At 52.4% G+C, this 19,763-nt stretch overlaps 6 protein-coding genes across 6 annotated transcripts; 3 read left to right on the forward strand and 3 right to left on the reverse strand.

Moving 5' to 3' along the window:
* Positions 1–1,434: 1,434 nt before the first annotated feature.
* K489DRAFT_381640 (carbohydrate esterase family 5 protein) lies at positions 1,435–3,283 on the forward strand. Its single transcript, XM_033605175.1, has 3 exons — positions 1,435–2,024; positions 2,076–2,161; positions 2,214–3,283. Exons 1-3 carry the CDS (start codon positions 1,568–1,570, stop codon positions 2,892–2,894), a joined length of 1,224 nt encoding a protein of 407 aa, XP_033458690.1. The 5' UTR covers positions 1,435–1,567; the 3' UTR covers positions 2,895–3,283.
* A 748-nt stretch (positions 3,284–4,031) lies between these two features.
* Positions 4,032–5,980, forward strand: K489DRAFT_381643 (MFS general substrate transporter). The gene is made up of 3 exons (XM_033605176.1): positions 4,032–4,345; positions 4,423–4,781; positions 4,854–5,980. Exons 1-3 carry the CDS (start codon positions 4,056–4,058, stop codon positions 5,888–5,890), a joined length of 1,686 nt encoding a protein of 561 aa, XP_033458691.1. The 5' UTR covers positions 4,032–4,055; the 3' UTR covers positions 5,891–5,980.
* Positions 5,981–6,414: 434 nt separating this feature from the next.
* K489DRAFT_340907 (small nuclear ribonucleo protein SmF) lies at positions 6,415–7,494 on the reverse strand. Its single transcript, XM_033602271.1, has 3 exons — positions 7,381–7,494; positions 7,110–7,300; positions 6,415–6,983 (listed from the first exon to the last, which is right to left on the reverse strand). Exons 1-3 carry the CDS (start codon positions 7,384–7,386, stop codon positions 6,902–6,904), a joined length of 279 nt encoding a protein of 92 aa, XP_033458692.1. The 5' UTR covers positions 7,387–7,494; the 3' UTR covers positions 6,415–6,901.
* A 440-nt stretch (positions 7,495–7,934) lies between these two features.
* Positions 7,935–10,823, reverse strand: K489DRAFT_322030 (uncharacterized protein; the record flags this gene model as incomplete). Its single annotated transcript, XM_033601589.1, has 3 exons — positions 7,935–8,633; positions 8,679–9,888; positions 9,940–10,823. 3 exons carry the CDS (start codon positions 10,821–10,823, stop codon positions 7,935–7,937), a joined length of 2,793 nt encoding a protein of 930 aa, XP_033458693.1.
* Positions 10,824–12,038: 1,215 nt separating this feature from the next.
* On the reverse strand, positions 12,039–13,633 carry K489DRAFT_371642 (glutathione synthetase ATP-binding domain-like protein; the record flags this gene model as incomplete). The annotated part of the gene is made up of 3 exons (XM_033603255.1): positions 12,039–12,293; positions 12,363–13,130; positions 13,193–13,633. 3 exons carry the CDS (start codon positions 13,631–13,633, stop codon positions 12,039–12,041), a joined length of 1,464 nt encoding a protein of 487 aa, XP_033458694.1.
* Positions 13,634–16,766: 3,133 nt separating this feature from the next.
* On the forward strand, positions 16,767–19,445 carry K489DRAFT_381647 (ATP-citrate synthase subunit 1). The gene is made up of 4 exons (XM_033605177.1): positions 16,767–16,960; positions 17,059–17,175; positions 17,239–18,524; positions 18,583–19,445. Exons 1-4 carry the CDS (start codon positions 16,809–16,811, stop codon positions 19,020–19,022), a joined length of 1,995 nt encoding a protein of 664 aa, XP_033458695.1. The 5' UTR covers positions 16,767–16,808; the 3' UTR covers positions 19,023–19,445.
* The last annotated feature ends 318 nt before the right edge of the window (positions 19,446–19,763 follow it).

The raw sequence follows: 19,763 nt of genomic DNA on the forward strand, positions 1-19,763 counted from the left end.
GATTATTTTCAGTGGTACAATCTAGCTATGATTCATGCCCTGGAGGCCAGGCGCACAAACATTCACCTCTCAGCACCAACGCGCGACAGCAACGGCAATGGTAGCTTTTTACGATGATGTTGTGCCCTGAAAATGAACAGCCTATGATGTGGTGGGGGGCTTCTGCTTTGCCAGCAGTGGTGCCTGTTGCGCGAAGCTTGAATGAGCCTCGGATGTACAGTACGAGGTGGAGATGGAGCGATCATCCGTGAGCACGTTCATCACCCGAGGACAGCTTTGTACATAATGGCTGTTCTTGATGAAAACAAGAATATACTAAGAGTATTCGAGAGCAGAAACGAGGTAAATCAGGGCGATGCTTTTACATGCCCAGGTGTGATCGTTAATTGCTCACACTGCGACGGCCTGGCGGGTCCCGAATGAATGCGACGAGCAAGGCGCACCTCAGTGATAACGTGTGCTTCTTCCAGTCCAACATGGAAAGGCGAGCACGCAGTCACATGCAACCTTGGGAGTCTCCACAATACACGTCCGACGGTTCTTACCACCTGCACGCTTGCAAATTCGCGCCCGGGCGGCGTGCAATTTGATGGGTTGTTCATCCATGAATCTGCGTGCATTGAGGAAATTGAAGAACTCCACAGAGCACGCCTGGACATACGAAGAACGCACGCGATACATTTTCACCCATGTCACTTCTTGTGCATCATCGGTAAGATTTGTTGCCCTGGCCTGAATCACGAAGTTGCATCTTTCTGTCCTCGTCGATGCTGAGATAATCTTGTCGCCACTTCATCACACGTTGCTGTTGTCTAAGCCGCGTTGACGTTACATACAAATGTTGCTCGGCTCGAAAGTCACGCACTTGCCCAAGTGCATGATGACCATATGTGAGGCCTTTGGTACTGTCGGGACAAAGGATATATGAGCAGAAGTGAACGCCGCAAAGCCAAGACTGAGCTAATGAGAACGAGGTGCATCATCAACATCTTGCTGACTCCCGTCTGCATCAGTCTCCCAAACTGGAGGAATACCAACATGTAAGCAGTCACGCATTTGCGACACACCTCGCATAGCTTCAGCCGCAGATTCCAAGGTTGCTTCCTCAGGACAACAAGTGATATGCCTAGGTATAACCCGTCATTGCCCAACCTTGGAAGCTTTCGAATCATGCCAGGGAGACAACAGTATTTATCATGCTCCACATCGCTCCATCAGATTTCATGATATGCTCCGCCCGTCTAGTGCTTACTTTTCTACGCCACAAAGCTGTACCTGCAGGGTTCTTGCATGTGCTCCCAACATGCGGCGCAGTCTCCGCGTATTTTGACTCCATTCATTAGCATTCGTGGGGCACAGAACAACCATTGTGGTATGCCGAGAGTCTTGGACAACGTCTATCGTCAATTGCGCCCAATTGAGTCCGTTTCGGAGGCATTGTTGATGTCCGGAGCTCTCCTGATGCTCCACTTGACTGCGCATCTGCATGCGCCGCAATCCCTGATCATGGTCGCAAATCCAAGAATGGTTAGGTCATTCAACGCAGTGGTGATATATATCAGATGTTATGTCGTCCCTTCTTCGACATGCTGCAGCACGATACCACGTCCCAGGACCTGACCCCATGCGTTTCACCTCACTCGTCTCCTTCTGGAGCTTTGTCAGTGTAGCGACCGCGCAATTTTCTGGCCCCAACGGAAGGTGTCCTAGCATTCAGCTCTATGTTCTTGAGCAACAGGGCTCATCCAACCTTCTCAGCATTGCTGTCACTATCCTTGATATTGCTGCGGGCGTGAATATCACTTCATTATCCTACGCCCCGTCCTCAGACTTGGCCTCATCTGTGGCGCAGGGTGTTGCGTCTCTCACTTCTGAGCTCAACGCCTTCTCGCAGAAGTGCCCCAATGGCAAGCTTGTTCTTCTGGGAGATGCTCAGGGGGCGAGCTATGTCAGTGCTACATTGGCAGGCACCAATTTAGGAGGAAACAGTATCACAGCCATCTCCTCTTCTGTCGGATCACAGAGTGCGTCGATGACCTTTGTCCATGTCAATGCTCCTTACTAACAGCGTCTAGTCGCTGCTGTCGTTCTGTACCGCGATGTAACCCAAGCTGCTGAGCAAGGGAGACAGGCAGCCTGTCCGGCATGCACAGCTGGTGGAGTAAGGAACGAAAATCACCCTCTTTGGGAAACCTTCGCTGATAGCCACATAGTCGCTCGCACGAACCGGCGCATACATTGACGCACTGCAGCCTTTCACCGATCGACTTCAGACTTGGTGCAATGCCAATGATGGCAGCTGCTGTGCTAGCGGATCTACGCAAGTATCAGTTGGGTCCTACTTTACGGAAGCAAACCGTGCATATGCCGTCTACTTCATCTCGGAAAACCTTGGCGCCCAGAACAGTGCCGCAGGCTTTGGTCCTCAATATTTCCCGAGCACATGCGCCGTCGCACCACCGACGACCCAGAAGTCGACTGTGTCGACGGCCTCTCCGACATCGAGCCCTGCTGTAATTACTCTGTACCCGGCGACCACAACTTCTGCAAAGGCGACGACGCCTGATGTGATCATCGCGACAGCAACGGCAACGGGCTCGGTGGAACTGACGACGCCTTCGGTGCCTACACTTACGCTGGCCACTTACCAAATCGCCCCGAAGCCCGACCATAAGACAGCGTCTTCTCTGTCATCATCGGCGAAGGCCAGCGCCGGAGCAAGTTCAGCAGCTGCATCATCTTTCCCTCCGATTGCACAAGCCAGCCCTGCGGCGGACAAGACTTCAATTGGTCCACAGGTGTCTCGCGGCACTGGTGAACGCCTTCACCCCTCTGCAGTCTTGGCTCTGGCAGCATTCGGGATCGCCGGATCTATAATGACCTTGATGATGTGATGGAATGAAGTTTAGTAGGACGTTGTATGCTGTAATGATGCTCTGCTGACACTGTGTCGGCGAGTCAATCACGAGGCGGATCTTGGATAGGTCTCTGGAAAAGCCAGTCGTCTGCTACGATTCAAAAAATATTCATTTGAGATCGCCGACTCACGGTACCCATGTCGGTTCATGTCATGATAAGAGATTGGAGGAGACTTTGACATTCGGGCTAAAGTTATGCACATGACGGCACAGACGTTGAAGTTCTGAAGCGTGGTGATCTGCATGATCTCCGGAACGCGCTTCGACATGATGTAGTCAATCATTTGCCATCAGCGATTCGGTAGCGGACGGGGTCCCCCGATAGCTTTTGATACAAATACCAGCCTGTTGCTTGCCACAATCTTTCTCGCGTGCCCAGATCTAAAGATGACTTAACATCGCCTTCCACGAAGAATGAGTCCTGCATGCGCGTTTCGCATAAGATCTAAGTTCGATGCTTGATTGATCTTTGTTGCACAACCGTATCGTACGCTATAATCACTAGCGACTCGTCGAAGTCATGTCAAACAAGTGAACCGCGAATTATTGCCAGGAATGTCATCGTTTCTCCTCCAACGCGTCCGCGGGTATCAATAGACCCTGTATTTTGCGCAGACCTCGGGACCATCTCATTATCGCCGATGAAGTCGATCTACAAATTGCTCGTTTGCACATTACTGTGCACTGTGATCGTTCTTGACTCGTCAAAGAATGTCCACAGCTTGTCGCCGAAACGGCCATGATATCACTCGCATGCCTTTCCTAGTAGGACTGCAAGTGTAGTGGGAATTTTAGTGGGAATTGTTCGTTCGAGCTCGTTTTGTGCTCGTATTCTGTCTTCCCCACGAGAGCAATCTGTGCAAATCTCGCTGTTTGCACAAGTCAATCCTTCGCGCCAATGTCATGTTCACCCACTAGCGCTATTGTCGATCCCGAAAGCTTGTTTCGCCCTGATCGTATACGTGAAATAAACCTGACATTGTCATTAGACTTTCGCTACTCACGACGGGAGGAACGGAATGAAGATGGCGGTCTCAAAGATTTTAAGATACGGAGAGAATCCATCCTCTCTAGATCATTTTCACCCAGCAATTTTTGTCGGTTGAGATTCCGGATCTTGACGTGACAGTGATTATTATGTCCTCCAAGGAGTCTTCAACATCAGTGCCGGCAGAACTATACCTGGCTACTGATGAAAAAACGATCGCTGCGGCATCAGATTTACAGCGTTCAAACTTGGAGACGAATTCTGGCGAGAACGCAATCGCAGATACAGCCCCGATCGAGTATCCCAATGCCTTCAAGTTGACACTCCTGCTCGTGGCCACGGCACTATCGGTTTTCATCGTCTCACTCGATACGACGATCGTTTCGACAGCTATTCCACGCATCACAGAGGAGTTTCATAGTTTAGAAGATGAAGCTTGGTATGTCCAACACTCCAGAGTCGCGCTCGAAAACTCTCCGCCTCCTGTGCTCCTTGCTGATCCACACGATCGATCAGGTATGGCTCCGGCTTCTTCATGACCATGGCTGCCTTCCAGAGCTGCTTCGGCAAGGCATACAAGTATTTTCACATCAAGCCTGTCTTCTTCATCTCAGTCTTCATCTTCGAGGTCGGCAGTCTCATCTGTGCCGTGGCTCCTAATTCTCCTACGCTCATCGTCGGTCGTGCGATTGCTGGTGTTGGTGGTGCAGGTACTGCCTCGGGTTGTTACCTGATCATCGGCACAAGCGCGCCGCCGCACCGCGTGCCTGCATTGTTGGGCATCGTCGGGGCATGCTTTGCTGTTGCTGCTGTCGTAGGGCCCTTGCTTGGCGGCGTTTTCACAGAGCATGTCTCGTGGCGATGGTGTTTCTACAGTACGTACATGCGCTCCATTCAAACGTGAATTGCACGAACGTATGTCAGGCTGATCAAACGTCATTCCATAGTCAACCTCCCAATCGGTGGTCTCACGCTACTGGTCATCCTCCTCTTCTTCTCGCCACCTTCACATGTCCAGCCGGTCAAGGCCTCGCGTAAGGAAAAACTGCTACAGATGGACCCATTCGGCATCATCCTAATCCTCGGCGCACTCATCAGCCTCTCACTCACACTGCAGTGGGGCGGTGCGAGCAAGTCATGGCAGTCCGGAGATGTCATTGCAACCTTGATAGTCAGTTTCGTGCTGTTTGTCGCCTTCGGGGTATGGGAATATCGGGCTGGCGAATGGGCGTCCGTCAACGCACGCATACTGCGGGAGAGCCGCACAATCTCTCTTTTGATGGGGTTTCAATTCCTCATCAACGGGTGCATATTCATCGCTTTGTACTTCTTGCCACTTTACTATCAAGGTGTCCAGGGGCTGAACCCCGGACAGTCCGGTGTGAAGACGATTCCGCTGCTGGGACTTGCTGCTGGAGGCGCAATCATTGCCGGGTTGATTTACATGTTCACTGGCGAGTGGCAGGCGCCCACCATCGCAGGAGCCATGTTGGTCGCCGTTGGATCTGGTCTACTATACACCCTGAACAGCATGAGCTCTGACTCGCAAGCCATTGGATACCAGTGTATCGTGGGAGTTGGCCTAGGCTTCACCGTACAGGTCGCCATCACCGTCGGTCAAGTCGTGGCCAAGGCCGAAGATCTCAGTGTCGTCTCAGCCATGGCATTGTTTTTCCAACTGGTGGGCGGTGCCATCTGGATCAGTGTTGCGCAAAGTGTCTTTGTGAATCGCCTGGCGGGATTTCTGAGTGTACAGTTCAACGTTGATCGTGCGACGATTGTGGCTGCCGGAGCCACCGGTGGACGTCAGGGCCTCTCGGGTTCTTTGCTGGAAACGGTGGTCGAAGGTTACGTTCTTGGCTTGAAGGACGTGTGGGTGCTCTGTGTTGCCCTCGCCGGCGCCGCGACAGCTATTGCGCTCTTGCATGGGGTGGTCGACCGCCGTAAGCTGCCTCGCGGTACGCTCCTGGCAATGCCAGCATGAGCGAGAGGAGCGAGCCTACCTACAAGTATATAGCGATGTGATGCATGAATATGTATAACTTTAATGTCGAGAATTTGGCCTCTGCTTGGCTGGGTTGCAAAGAGTGCTGCAGCAGTAACTTTTGCATGCTCTACACATTTCCACAGCTCAAGGCGAGCGAAATCATACAGGCGGCGGGGATTCGGGCTCCACATCATCGTGTTCCAAGCAGTAGGGAAGGCGGGATTATCATATTTAGATAGGTCCGATGGGATGATCGAGCGCGACTGGACAATGAATGTGGGTTGGGGACAAATGGCCGGTTACCGTGAAATGCATCGTTCGACCTGGGTGTACGTGACCTCATGCGAGTATGTTGTGAAAGTCGCAGCGTACACAAGCCACACATGAAGAACACTGCTGTGGAGCAGGACTAGCCTGGGCAAGACGGTCTTCCCCCTGGTTGTTCTGCTTGCGCTTCAGATTCACTGTTGCAAAATACTTAAGCAAGTGATGTATTCTGTCCACGATACTGAGGTAGAAAACTCGGAGGAATTAGCTGGTAGAATTTTATGTGGATATATTCATATGTGAATGGAGCGGAAATCACGCTCGCTCGCACCAGGCCGTCTTCTTCATAGTCATCATGAGCATTCCCGGACGATGAATCCTAGGATCCATGCGCTCGACACCGTTCCGGCGTCGAAAGTTGTGACTGTGCAGTCCTTTGCATATAATCATGATACTGCTGGGCCGAGTCGTGTCGATAGACTATGTGTCCAGGAACCTGTTCAGCGGGTTGAGGCTGCCAAACAGGCTGCGGAGCTTCATTTGGCATACACTCTTGCAGCCATAAGTATGTGTTTTGTGGCGCTGCCGCTCGCTGGTGGCGACTTGCCGCTCACTGTTGGCGGTGTTCCGGCTCTCGTCTGCGTCTGCCCCGAAGCTGTTAGGACGCAGCCAGGCGCAATGCCTTTGCGTCGGCCGCAGGTTCAATCATCGTTCGCGAAGCTTTACAGCATCGATTGTCCCTTAAGCCTCAGTCTTCATCTCGGTGTCGCCATTGGAGTTTCCCTTTTGGTCGCGTGCGGATATCCATAGAACATTGTTACACCTTGAGCAGTCGAGGTCAGCATGAGACCACCAATGCAGTTCGCACCTGCAAAAGCCTAGCACTAGCTCTCCAACCAGAATATCCCCTTGAAGATATGCCATCCCGTATTTATTGTTCACAACTTACCGAATCAGAACTTGTCCAAGCACGCCCTTGCTCTCACCACCAGCCCATTCTTCTGCACCAGAAAGTTGAATGTTCATGTACGAGTCGGTCGACACTAAGCGTCCGGTGTATTCCTGGCCCCACTTGATCTTGACATTGACCTCCTTGCCGACGAGGTTTTGCAGGAAAGGTCGCGGGTTGAGAGGAATGAACTGTGATGCGCAAGAACAATGGTCAGAATGGATGTTCAAAGTAGCATTTCAATGCGTACTTGGCTGTTCACACGACTTACACTCATGATCGCGACTGCGAATACTTGAAGGTATGCGCTTCTTACAAAGAGCTTTTTTGAAACGGTTCAACCTTCTGCTGTGAATCTGTAAGTTTGCGGGTTACAGTAGTAAACTTCAAGATTGATGCGTTGGATCCGACGTTCCTGCACGATGAACGTGCGAACGGCAGTCCCACGTGATATCGAGCTATGTTCGCGTCGCGATTGGCTTCGGCATCAGGCACGCTAGCTGGGGCACTCCCGAGGGGGAATTATTAGAGTCAAATGATGCTAAATTAAAACTTGACGATATGGCAGACCACGGGATTGACGATTAATCACATCGCAGGACCAGAGACATTCTAGGCACAGGAATCCATTTATATCCCTTGGTCGAACGTGTCTGTGCTCCTACGACTTGATCTGCGCACATTAGTCAATTTATGTGTTGCGTTGAAATGTAAGGCATCTTAGTCAGTAGGTAATACGATCTATTTTGTATCTCTATAATGATGGTGCTAGGTATGTTACAGAGGTCGAGCAGATCAATCTGCCAGAGACTCATGCGTAGGACTTCACTTCTTGCTCTCCTTCTCTTTTTTCCTGACCGCCCGCAGTCCACCCAGAGCTCCCTCGACACCCGGCTTGCGGCCAGTCTCCATGACGATGACCCTGATGAAATCCTTTAATCCCCAGTATGCGCTATGCGCACCGAGCATCGTGAGGTATTGAATCTCCAACAGGCCCCCGCCGTATCGGATGAAATAATCGATTTGTCCGTTGTCATTTAATGCGAGCATGCGCTCTCGCGCTACAGCCATGGTCTCATGATGCTGCAATTCCAACCCACGTGCGGATCTCATAGTGGCGAGACTAGGGCGGCCTCCGAACCAGCCTGTGCTGGTGCTGGCGCTTGTGCTCGGAGTGCCAGGCCCAGTGCTGCCAACAGGAGAAAACCAGTACCCTGGGACATTGGTCGGAAGGAAGAATTTCTTGAGGGACGCTGCATAGCGGACATCCACTGCCGCGTTCATGGCGTAAGATACTGGATCGTATCCGTTCATGAGATTGTAGACATTGTGCACAGCGATACAGCCATAGGCGCCAGGCTGGCCGTAGATTTTGTCGTTGTCGGGTAATTTCGGAGACGTGGCACGAAGTCGTGGTCGAAGTTGTGCTCGCCGAAGGAGGAGAAAGAAACCAGCCGGCGAACCTGCAAGAAATAGGTTGTGCGTATTGAAGAGCAAATGACCAATTTCCGGAGCGGGATCCCCCTTTGTCTGGTCCGATCCATCGTCTCCTACGGTAGCAGTGGAAACCTGCTGTGAGGATTCATCACTTTTCAGGGGCTCGACCTCGGTTGGCTGCTTCGACAGGATGTCGATCGCCATAACACTTCCGAGGGAGTGGGCGATTATATGTACACGGCCGTACTCTGCGAATCCGGGGTTGTTCTGACACCAGAGTGAGTAAACCCGGTTGGCCTCGCGCATCACAGCAGCAATCATTTTCGGCTGGTGTTGCGACATGTAATAGGGCACATCCAACATGACATCGCTCACGATTCCACGCACGGACGGCAGCGTGTCTGGCGTGATATCGTCGAGCGTAAACTCGTCTTGATTTAAATTGCTGTTCGTCCCGCCTGGTGCGTCAGGACGATAACCACCTTCTTCAAAGGTCAATGATTGTCTCCAGTTGATCGGTAATACCATAATGCCACCCATATCCTTGCGGAAGCTTGGCTTGACATCTTTGCTGCCGCATTCCAACTGGACCTCCCGTCGGAACGCATTGATGGCGTGGGTGAAGTGAAAGCTTTCCATGCGCTGACTGAGTTTTTGGCCAATCCCATGAATGACGAAAATCAGATCTGTCACTTTGGGTCGGTCGCTAAGCGCAAGTTCAGCATCTTGCTGCCTTCTCGATTCAGGTTCAACTCCGGATGCTGACGTGGTCACACCTCGAGCAGCTTGCGTGTCTTTTGGTGTATTCTTGGAAGGATTAAGTTTGTCCCACGCCTGCTGGTCAAACCCTCTGATGACTGGTATTCCAAGCTTGTGACCTTTCCGAATGTAATTTGCCAAAGGCCTGCGACCATAGTACGATGACGGAAAATGTGCTGGCTTGAGCAGCCGTGCCTCTCGATCATTCTGATATATGACGCCACAAGAGGAGTAGATCTTGGGTACACCATTGAGCCCGTAAGAACTCTCCCCGCTGGCCTTGTTGTCAGCACCGTCAGGCCCCGTTGACACATCGATAATGTCGCAGGCAGTCTCGACAATCTTAGCGCGTTGCTGGTCAGGGGTTTCAGGTTCGATCTCGAAAAATGTTGCTGTCGCGGCGCGCAAAAGGTTCTCCTCTTGGTTGAGCGTCCCTCTTTGACTCGATGGCCGGCTACTCGACTCACCACGCTTTGCTGCTGGTGGAAGTTCAGGCCAAAGCTTGTGCAGAATTTTCATCTCACCCAAAGCGCCATGCTCGACTGCACTATTGAGTTCGTCTCTCCATGTCTCAGTCCACACCCTGGTATTCATGTTAGCATTGTCACCCCAATTTTAGCTCTCATGAACTCACTTTAATTCTAGATATCCAGCTTCAAGCATGTTTGCGACTGAAGCTTCCACAGGAAGCATGCTGTCTTGGTAGAACCAGGTGCCACGGATGACTTGAGCAGTGTCATTGACGGGAGTCCAGTAAATAGGGACCATTTGCAAGCTCGGCATCTCGACTTGGTGGAGTCTCGATACACCAACTGCAACGGTGTCTTTGGGCAACGATTCTGCCTCCGGCTCTGGCTGCGGCGCAGGACTATGCTCAGCCAAGTGCGACGGGTCGTCCCAGATGTAAGTATCATGTTGCTTGATCCTCGGGCGTGGCTTCCGCTCATCTCTCTCAGATATTGTTTCCACCTTTTTCTTGGATGGAGCACGAATGAAAGGCGTTCCAGAAGTTCTCGACTCGGCTGTTGCCAGGCTTGCTGCATTGCTTACACCGAAGCCTTCTGCATCCGAGTCCACGTCGTCATTGTCATCCTCTGCGCGCTCGACATGTTGCGAAAGACCAGAGCTGGAGTACCGCACAGGCTTGACGTTTGGCGTCCCAGATTTCGGACTTGTGGGTCCCTTGTCACGGTTGATCACGGACGATGGTCTGCGTGCTTTGGAGGTCCTCCTCTGCCCAGGTACTGTCCCCTTCTCGCCTCGGTCCTCATTATGCTTCAAAATCTTTCTTCTCAATGCCTGCCACGATTCGTCAAGTGCTCGGTTGTCATACACTGAGAAAGGCTTCGGAGGGAGTTTGGACGCAGCTGCGCCTGCGCCGCTGGCTGGTGGTAAGGCAGATAGTGGATCATCGATGGGTATTGGCGAAGTGTAGAAGAAGCGGGCATCGATTGCTGGAGGAGGCTCGACATGGTGAAGTACCTGGCGGATGTAGGCGTTGGTCGCCGAGCTCGACATTTTCGCGCGATCTCGAACTCGTGCGGTGACGGGGTTTTGCTCCAACTATCCAGGCAGTCGCAGGATCTGCGGTGCGCGTGGCTTAAGAATCCAGGATCTTGTTCCTATATCACTGTGGCCCTATTTAAACCTAATGACCAGACATGCTGGCAATTTTCCCACCGAGGCGAATGGCTCGCCGGCAATGCGTTCTGCTGCAGCTCAATCTGACGTGGCAGCTGCACAGTCGAGGTCGGTGAGATGCAGGCGTCTGTTCATGCACTTCCACCTTTTACACGGCGAGCTTAACACGTGGTCCCGGCTCAAGTAGCTCTGGACGCAGTAGTCTTCTTCGAGGATATACCACTAGAAGAATGAGAGGGAGCGACGTAAACCAGGCGTGGTGGTGTACATGTATGTGTCGCAGCTGTGGATCAAATTACTGGGTCAGATGTGAGGATGACGCAGGCACCGCGAGACAACCACCACTTGATGGACATGCTGCCTAGGGAAAACGCGGACCCATATCGAAACATCCGAAGCTCTCCCAAGTTCTCCCTTTCGGCACATTATCCTTCGTTCGGCACGTGGTGGAGAGCGCATACTCGGGAAACGCACCCGCGGTCTTTGTTTAAACTGTGGCCATCCTTACGTTGTTCACAAATATTATCGAGAACCTACAATCATCATCATCCGAAAAGCCCTTCAGTCTGCCAGCAGCGATGCACACCATCAGCTCCAGGGCTCCAGCGGGCTTAGGGTTATGTTGTCCACTCCGTTCTTGATGATTGGCGAGTGGCTTTCTCATTCGGAATGGCACGCCAGAAGTACATATATTTCGCTTGCATTGTCTTCCACATCTGCTTGAGACACTGAAATCGCCTCCGTAGTGCGATGCGAATATTTCAAAGTAAGTGAATACTTTGAACACTCGGCGAGCATGAGGCCTGATTCATCCCAATGTCTAGCGAATCCATGAAGCAAGACAAGGGCTTATCTTGCTACATGCTGACAATCACAACTGATGTAAGCTGGGGCTAAATAGGCAGGCCCTCGGTATAGTGCGTGATCGTGCTTCGACAGTATAATTGGGTATGTGAAGATTGACGAAAGCGACCACGTTCCGCTTGCGAATTATGAATCGTGAGGAAAGAAGAGCAGCACCCACACAATGTATGCAGATACGCGTCATGTCCCTTCAATCCCTGCAAGCATTCCAACAGTCCATGAAATCATTTATGCCTCGAACTCCTTGATGCCCGCGTGCATCTTGCCGGGTACCAATGCCAAGGGCACGATACCGGAAACGTGCATCTCGGGGCCGAACACCTTCATGTTCAAGTCAAGCTCCTTGCTGACCGCCTTGATGTTCTTGAGACCTTCCTGGTAGTTGGGACCTGCACGACGGACCCAGATGGCGACCTTGTGCTCGTTGAGTAGAGGAGCGTTCTCGCGAAGGGCACGGATGACACCCTTGAATGTGGAAGCGACCTGCGAAAAGAAATTCAGTTAGAATCCAGATCGTTGGGGATTTGGCGCTTTCGCTGGAGATGAACTTACGTTGGTGAAGTTAGCAATACCACCACCGATGAACAAGACCTTGCCGGATGGGTGCTGCGGTGCGCGAAGCATGAGGTCGAGGACAGTGCGAGCGTAGTGGTATGTCTGAGTCTCGGTCGGCGCACCAGAGTATTCACCGTAGTTGGCGAGCTCAGAGGCAAACCCGGCAGAGGCAATGGCGTCGGCGTACACAACACTGGCACCTCCACCAGCAACGAGTGTCCAAATGCGACCCTTCGAATTGAGGATGGTCAGCTTGAGTGACGCACCAGTCTTTGCATCCATCTCAGCAATGTAGGCCTCCTCTTTGCTCAGCTCACGGCCGAAAGGAGCAGGAAACTCCATTGGTGGGCCAGCATCGATGGTCACCTTGCCGCTCTTATTGGCGGCTGACGGAATGCCGAGGGCTGCTGGGGCACGCGCGATGGCCCACTTCACACCACACTCGAATTCGGCAGTCTGGTCGAGCTTGGCTGCCAAGTCTAGGAAGTGGACTTCGGCCGAAGTCACAGCAGCGTTGGGAATGACGACAAGCGGGTTGATCTCAAGGTATGTGAACTGGCAGTCAACGTAGACGGCGTACAGGCGAGAGATGAAGTCAATTAAGACAGGGTGGACACCCTTGGGAACCTTGGAGAGCAGACCAGCTGCAATCTGCTCGTTGGAGGGGTATTCCGTAAGGTCCACCGGGATGAGCAACTTCTCTGCCTTGGCGTCGACGTCGCCGACCTCGACACCACCTTCATGGTAGAAGAGAATCCAGTCACCCTGCATTGCGAATCAGTGGTCCGTTCAACCCGCTATCCCCATCTTCCGTGTGCTCAACTTACCTCACGAACGGAGTTGATGTTGATGTAGTACTCTGTCTCTTGCGGGTGGGGAACAAAGGGCTCAACCAAGAAATGCCGTAGAGCGCCCTCGACGTGCTCGACTTTCTGAATCTTGTTTGCGCGAGCAGCGATCCACTCCTTGGCCTCAGGCCAGGTGGCATTGAGCTTCAGCAACCCAGACTTGCCTCGTCGCTTGATGAGCTGATCTGGCTTGGCGACGAACTTGGAGCCGGGAACGAGGAGGAAAGGATATGTGGCCTCGGCCTGGTCGAGCACACCGCGGATATCATCGCCGTCCTCGAAGTGGATTGAGGCAAGCTTCGCGGGAGGGTTGTGAGTGGCGGGCTTTGGTAGCGGCGTGGGCTTCAAGACTGGAGCGCGCGTGAGGTGGTAGTTGAGAATGGCCTTGCCGTCGGCCTCGAAGATGGATTTGGCGGACATTTTATCGGTAGTAAGCCGTCCGTGAGTTGTAGAAGTTGTGAATATCTAACCCTGGCGAATCTGTCAGCGAACAGCTCCCGGTTTCGTCCTCGACAGGAATTCGACGTCAACCGTTGACAACTGTAAAGTGTGGCAAAGGGAGAACGAACAATTCAATATGCAAGTGCACAAACAAGCTTGACAGTTGTGCTTGAGCGGTGTAAAGTATGAGGTAGAAGTGCGTTGGGGTCAATGTCGCTTGGAGAGCAGCGAATAACTTTCAGAATTCCAGGCGATAGAGGGGCGGAGACGTACCCTACTTCCGCACAAGCCAATGCGTAAGAATCACTTTTGCAGCACGAATTACGACCCGAATACTGGTAGGACAAGAATAAAGCAGGACAGTTTGTCTTCGATCACAGATGGATTGAGGAATTGACGCGAAAGAAAGTGACGAGAAATGCTTTAATTCCGGTGTGCTCATCCACCTGGCTACCTAAGTAAGCGATGTTGAATCCCACCCATCGTGCAAAAATGTCGATTGCCTGGTTCTCACGCAACGTGAGCGCGCGAATTGAATCTCGGGGGTTCAAGCTGTTGAAGCTGGAAGCGGAGTCCGGGAATAAACTAGCAAGGAAAAGGGTCCTTGCTGATGCGGCGGCGGCGGACGTCCACCTAGGCAGTCGTGGCAGTGTGACAGCACAGTCCTGTACATAAGGCCCTCTAGGCTGTTCGCGGCAAACTATATCCAGGTTTGAGTTGCCGGTATTCGCTCCTGCCCAGGAGGAAAAATGACAGTCCGGCGAGACACACAACCTTGGAAGACATCGTATTCTCGCATCGTCTGTACAACTGGGCTGACTACTCGGATTTCAACGAATTTCCGTCATGCTGCTCTCCCCGTTGACTTTTGCTACTGCGGGTCTCTAAGGTTTCGTTGTGGCCCGTGGATCTAAGATCATCACTACACTGGCTTCGTGTGCCTCAATAGACATGACTGGCGCAACCAGCCGAACCAAATTGCCTTCTCCAGGGCTGCCGACGTAAAGTGGTGGTCATAAACTTACTGTCTTCAAGGAATTTGTCCGTAAGCTTACTTGCTGATGTCGGGCCATTTCCTATCGGTCCGCCTTCCGTGCACCATCTTCTACGTTGAGAGATGGGCTGGTATCGTCCCAAATCGGACATTACGAACGCAGTGACCCATCGTTCATCGGGTGTGAACAAGCCATTCCCACACGTCGCATCGTACGATGCTTGACTTCCAAATTTGTTGAGATGACTGAAGAGATTAATTGCATTGGGACATGCGTGTGCTCGTAGGTACACTGTTTCTAAAAGTGAGAACCATGTCGTAGAACCCGAATACGTCACGTTGGAGACCCGTGCCGGACGAATCATCTGGAGCCAGAGTGCGAGGGAGTAGAGTCTACGACATCCGCCCGGAGCAATTGCTATGCAATTTCGACGTTCTAACCAGAGATAGTCCCGCCAGAACTCCCAACAGTCAATCGCTCCCGCGCAGGCCTTAATTCGTGTCTCAACAAGCCTAAAGGGCTACACTACAGGATGACTTTTATGGTGGGGGAGGCATTTCTGAAAGAGGGGCGTCATGAAGCGCAAACACCGCACGGAGGCTCATTCGCGGCAGAAATGATCGTGGAGATGAAGTTGACATCAATGCCGCGACTCTTCTCCTCACCTGGTCCTCCACCCCTTTCAGAAATAATGATAGAGTGATCGCAAGGAGATACGACTTGGATATCGTTCTGCGCGTGTTCCGTGCCTATTTTCAGGGTGTGTTGTGGCATGCAATGTCGCGTGAGCAGCCGGTACGCCGCACGCTTGTCCCGGCAAGCTTTCCGCACAACAAGATAAAAAGTTGCCCAGGTCGCATCAAACGATGATGATATGGGCCAACCGGGCTTTTGCGCGCCCTTGCACAGCAGAGTCTCCTCAACCGAGTAGTCGCGTCGTGGAGTGGGTGGGAAAAATGGAGAAGTCGGTGAGCAATTGATGCGCTAGTAAGCATCCTGCTGCTACTAATCGTGATCATTGAGAGGCATGTTGAGGACTCGCCCAGGTGACTATCGTACGTTATTTCTTGTTTCGTCGGGACTGCCCAGATACACTTGCATCTCAAGGTTATTCTCAAGGTGTCAAGGTGAACCCGCACTGCACTGCACTGATTAGTGTGCTCTAGCCAGATCCCCGACCACCTGCTAACAGCGCAGGGTCCCCAGTAGCCCCACCATGAAGCACTGTACTGTATATACCTCCAGGGCTAGTACTTGTTCATGAATGCGGAGGTCTACGATCTGCCGCAGTCGTATTGCCATTCGACTTATTACCCCGGCAAACCACTCGGTTGGACGCTTGACCGACGAGTCAAAAATCGACAGAGCCTAGCTTGTTGTCATCAAGGTAGGTTTCCGGCCAATTGAAGCACTGCGGCACCATGATTTTGGTGGGCTCATGCAGAAACCAAAAAATAAAAGCCCCATGTCGTCGGGATCCGGGCAAGAGAACAAGAATAATAATACTCCGCCGGCTGGTAAGCCCGAAATCGTTGGTCGGGCGCTGACCATCTCTCACCCACAGAGCGCAGGTGTGCACCACGGAATTTAACACGCCGCCGTAGGGGTTAGTCTTCGCGTGTGCGCAACTGTGTGACCCTGCTGGAACCCCACTCGCTTCCCAATGTCCGCCCCAACAGAAATGTCCGCCAAATTCGTGCGGTCTGTTATCGGCATAGAATATCTCTTTGAGCCTCGACAACGTACATCTCAATTAATGAGATTTCTTTGTAATTCAGTGAGAGAATCTATGGCCTGAACCGGCCGTGGGATAGGTTGGCGAGGGTGTTGTAATCCGCGTAGTGCCGAATCGATCGTCGTAATTATCAGTCTGACGTTCTGTGTATTGTCTCTTCTCCGCGCCTGCAAGCTGTCGAAATAATCCATAGTACGGAACCCTGTACAGGAGCTCACAAATTTAGCTCCGTGCTCTGCTCCAACAATGGTCGAGAAGTGGTTCCTATCCTCCGTCCTCACCGTGCTTTGACTTCGCTTGTTTGAACACTTCAGACTTCTCTTTTGTACGGTTATACTTGCGGGATTGCAAACCCAATCTTCAGTAAACATCGCATCCAGGACCGTGTTCATCAGAACTTGTCACGCCACCAGATTCGCCCCTCATGTCGACCACTGCGGCCACTGGCCCCAATGGCGCCCAGCAAGATGGCCTTTCTGCCAACGACAACATTCAACGATTCGTAAACCCAAGCCGACCATTGAGCCCGCTACCACAGCATACTCTCTTCCACTCGAAGACACGATGCTTTGTCTAGTACGTCAAATCCCTTCAGAAGCCCGTTCAAGAGGAGCAATGAGACGAACAGTCGTGATAAGACTATTTAATGTCGGGAAATGCTGATAAACCTCCAGCGGTATGCAGACCAAGGCTGTGCAGGGAATGCTCGACTTCGACTTCATCTGCAAGCGCAAGACTCCTTCCGTCGCAGGTATCATCTACACATTCGGTGGCCAGTTCGTCAGCAAAATGTAAGCACGAAGATATGCAAATGGATTGAGCTTGGTCTGAGCACAAGCTGACATCTGCTACAGGTACTGGGGAACTTCAGAGACACTTCTCCCGGTCTATCAAAATGTGGAAAGCGCAGTGGCTAAGCACAACGACGTGGATGTCGTTGTCAACTTCGCCTCCTCCCGTTCAGTCTACTCCTCCACCATGGAGTTGATGAACTACCCGCAGATCAAGGCGATTGCCATCATCGCCGAGGGTGTGCCCGAACGTCGTGCCCGTGAGATCCTCCACGTTGCTCAAAAGAAGGGTGTCACTATTATTGGTCCGGCCACTGTTGGTGGTATCAAGCCTGGCGCTTTCAAGATTGGTAACACTGGTGGTATGATGGACAACATTGTCGCCTCGAAGCTCTACCGCAAAGGCTCTGTTGGCTACGTCTCAAAGTCCGGTGGTATGTCCAACGAGTTGAACAACATTGTGGCACAATACACCGACGGTGTGTACGAGGGAGTTGCCATTGGCGGTGACAGATACCCTGGTACCACATTCATCGACCACATGCTCCGATACCAAGCCGACCCCGACTGCAAGATTCTCCTCCTATTGGGTGAGGTCGGTGGTGTTGAGGAATACCGCGTGATTGAGGCCGTCAAGGCAGGCGTTATCACCAAGCCGATTGTCGCCTGGGCTATTGGAACCGTCGCTAGCATGCTCAAGACTGAGGTCCAGTTCGGTCACGCAGGTGCCATGGCTAACTCTCAACTGGAGACCGCTGCTGTCAAGAACCAAAGCATGCGCGAAGCTGGTTTCTTCGTCCCCAACACCTTCGAGGAGATTCCGGAGCTTCTCAGCCAGGTCTACCAGAAGATGGTCAAGGCTGGCGAGATCAAGCCTGCTCCCGAACCTGCCGTTCCCAAGATTCCAATCGACTACTCGTGGGCGCAAGAGTTGGGTCTCATCCGTAAGCCTGCTGCCTTCATTTCTACCATCTCCGACGACCGTGGTCAGGAACTGTTGTACGCGGGTTTGCCAATCTCAGACGTATTCCGGGAGAACATTGGTATCGGTGGTGTCATGTCACTGTTGTGGTTCCGTCGTCGCCTGCCTGACTACGCGAGCAAGTTCTTGGAGATGGTCCTCATGTTGACTGCTGATCACGGTCCGGCTGTGTCTGGTGCCATGAACACGATCATAACTACCCGTGCTGGCAAGGATTTGATTTCGGCACTTGTGGCTGGTCTGCTGACCATTGGTTCGCGTTTCGGTGGTGCTCTTGATGGTGCTGCAGAGGAGTTCTCACGCGCATTCGACAAGGGTCTCTCGCCACGAGACTTCGTTGACACGATGCGCAAGGAGAACAAGCTCAGTAAGTTGCATTGATTTGAGTAACTTGAGGTCATGAAGCGACTAACATTGTTTTTCAGTTCCTGGCATCGGTCACCGTGTCAAGTCTCGCAACAACCCCGATCTCCGTGTCTCGCTTGTCAAGGAGTACTGTCTCGCCAACTTCCCCTCCACCAAACTGCTCGACTATGCCCTCGCTGTCGAGACCGTCACGACCAGCAAAAAGGACAACCTCATTCTCAATGTTGACGGCTGTGTCGCTGTCTGCTTTGTCGACCTTCTCCGCAACTCCGGCGCATTCAGCCCCGAGGAGGCCGAAGACTACCTTAAGATGGGTGTCCTCAACGGTCTCTTCGTGTTGGGTCGATCTATCGGTCTTATTGCGCATTTCCTCGACCAGAAGCGCCTGCGCACCGGTCTGTACCGTCACCCCTGGGACGACATCACCTACCTCCTTCCTGAGCTCGGCAAGGGTGGTCCCATGGGCAACGAGGGCCGTGTCGAGGTCAACATCAAATAGACGATGTGCTAAAATACTTTCTTTCTTACGGTGGATGTCGCATCAGGCGAGTCTGTTCATGGGTTTTGGACTTGTATTGATGAATAATGAAGATGGCAAACCAAGCCGTGGAACCAAACTCTTTCCCTCTCTTTCGTTCGTCACGAAACGAAGTTTCATCCTCAGAGGCGGGTCTCCGGAGACATGATTCCTCTCAAATCTCATTCGTGCGCCTGGACGATCTATTAAATTTGTATGACACGACGAGCATGACATTGTAGCGAAAGCTTTGTAGATTGAAATGGTGAGCTTGCGCTTGAATCATTGCACATCGTGAATTGTGGTACAGGATCAGCTCAAATGTAATCTTAATGGAGGAATGAGCAGGCATGCCTGTAATTGCTTCACAGCAGCAGACGATCATTCGACGATTAATAGTATCCTCGTCCACCTCTACGGTTCCTGCCGCCGCGCCCAACACCACTCTGTTGGTCCTGCATGATCGCCAGTTGCTGGGGACTATAACCCTCCATGCCCGGCGGCGGGAATCCTTGTGGTCCCACACCAGCTCCCGACGGTCCAGTCGGCGGCTGGAAACCTCCTTGTCCTGGTGGCTGCGGTGAGACACTATTGGGGTTCGAGTCGTAGCCTCCACCGCCTTGCTGCGGACCACCCATGCCGTTGAACTGACCGCCTTGCGGACCATTACCGAACGGCGGCATCCCGGGCATGCCGCCCATCTGCATCATCTGCGCAAACTCG

Source organism: Dissoconium aciculare, assembly GCF_010015565.1.
Source record: "Dissoconium aciculare CBS 342.82 unplaced genomic scaffold K489scaffold_8, whole genome shotgun sequence".
Taxonomy (NCBI): domain Eukaryota; kingdom Fungi; phylum Ascomycota; class Dothideomycetes; order Mycosphaerellales; family Dissoconiaceae; genus Dissoconium; species Dissoconium aciculare.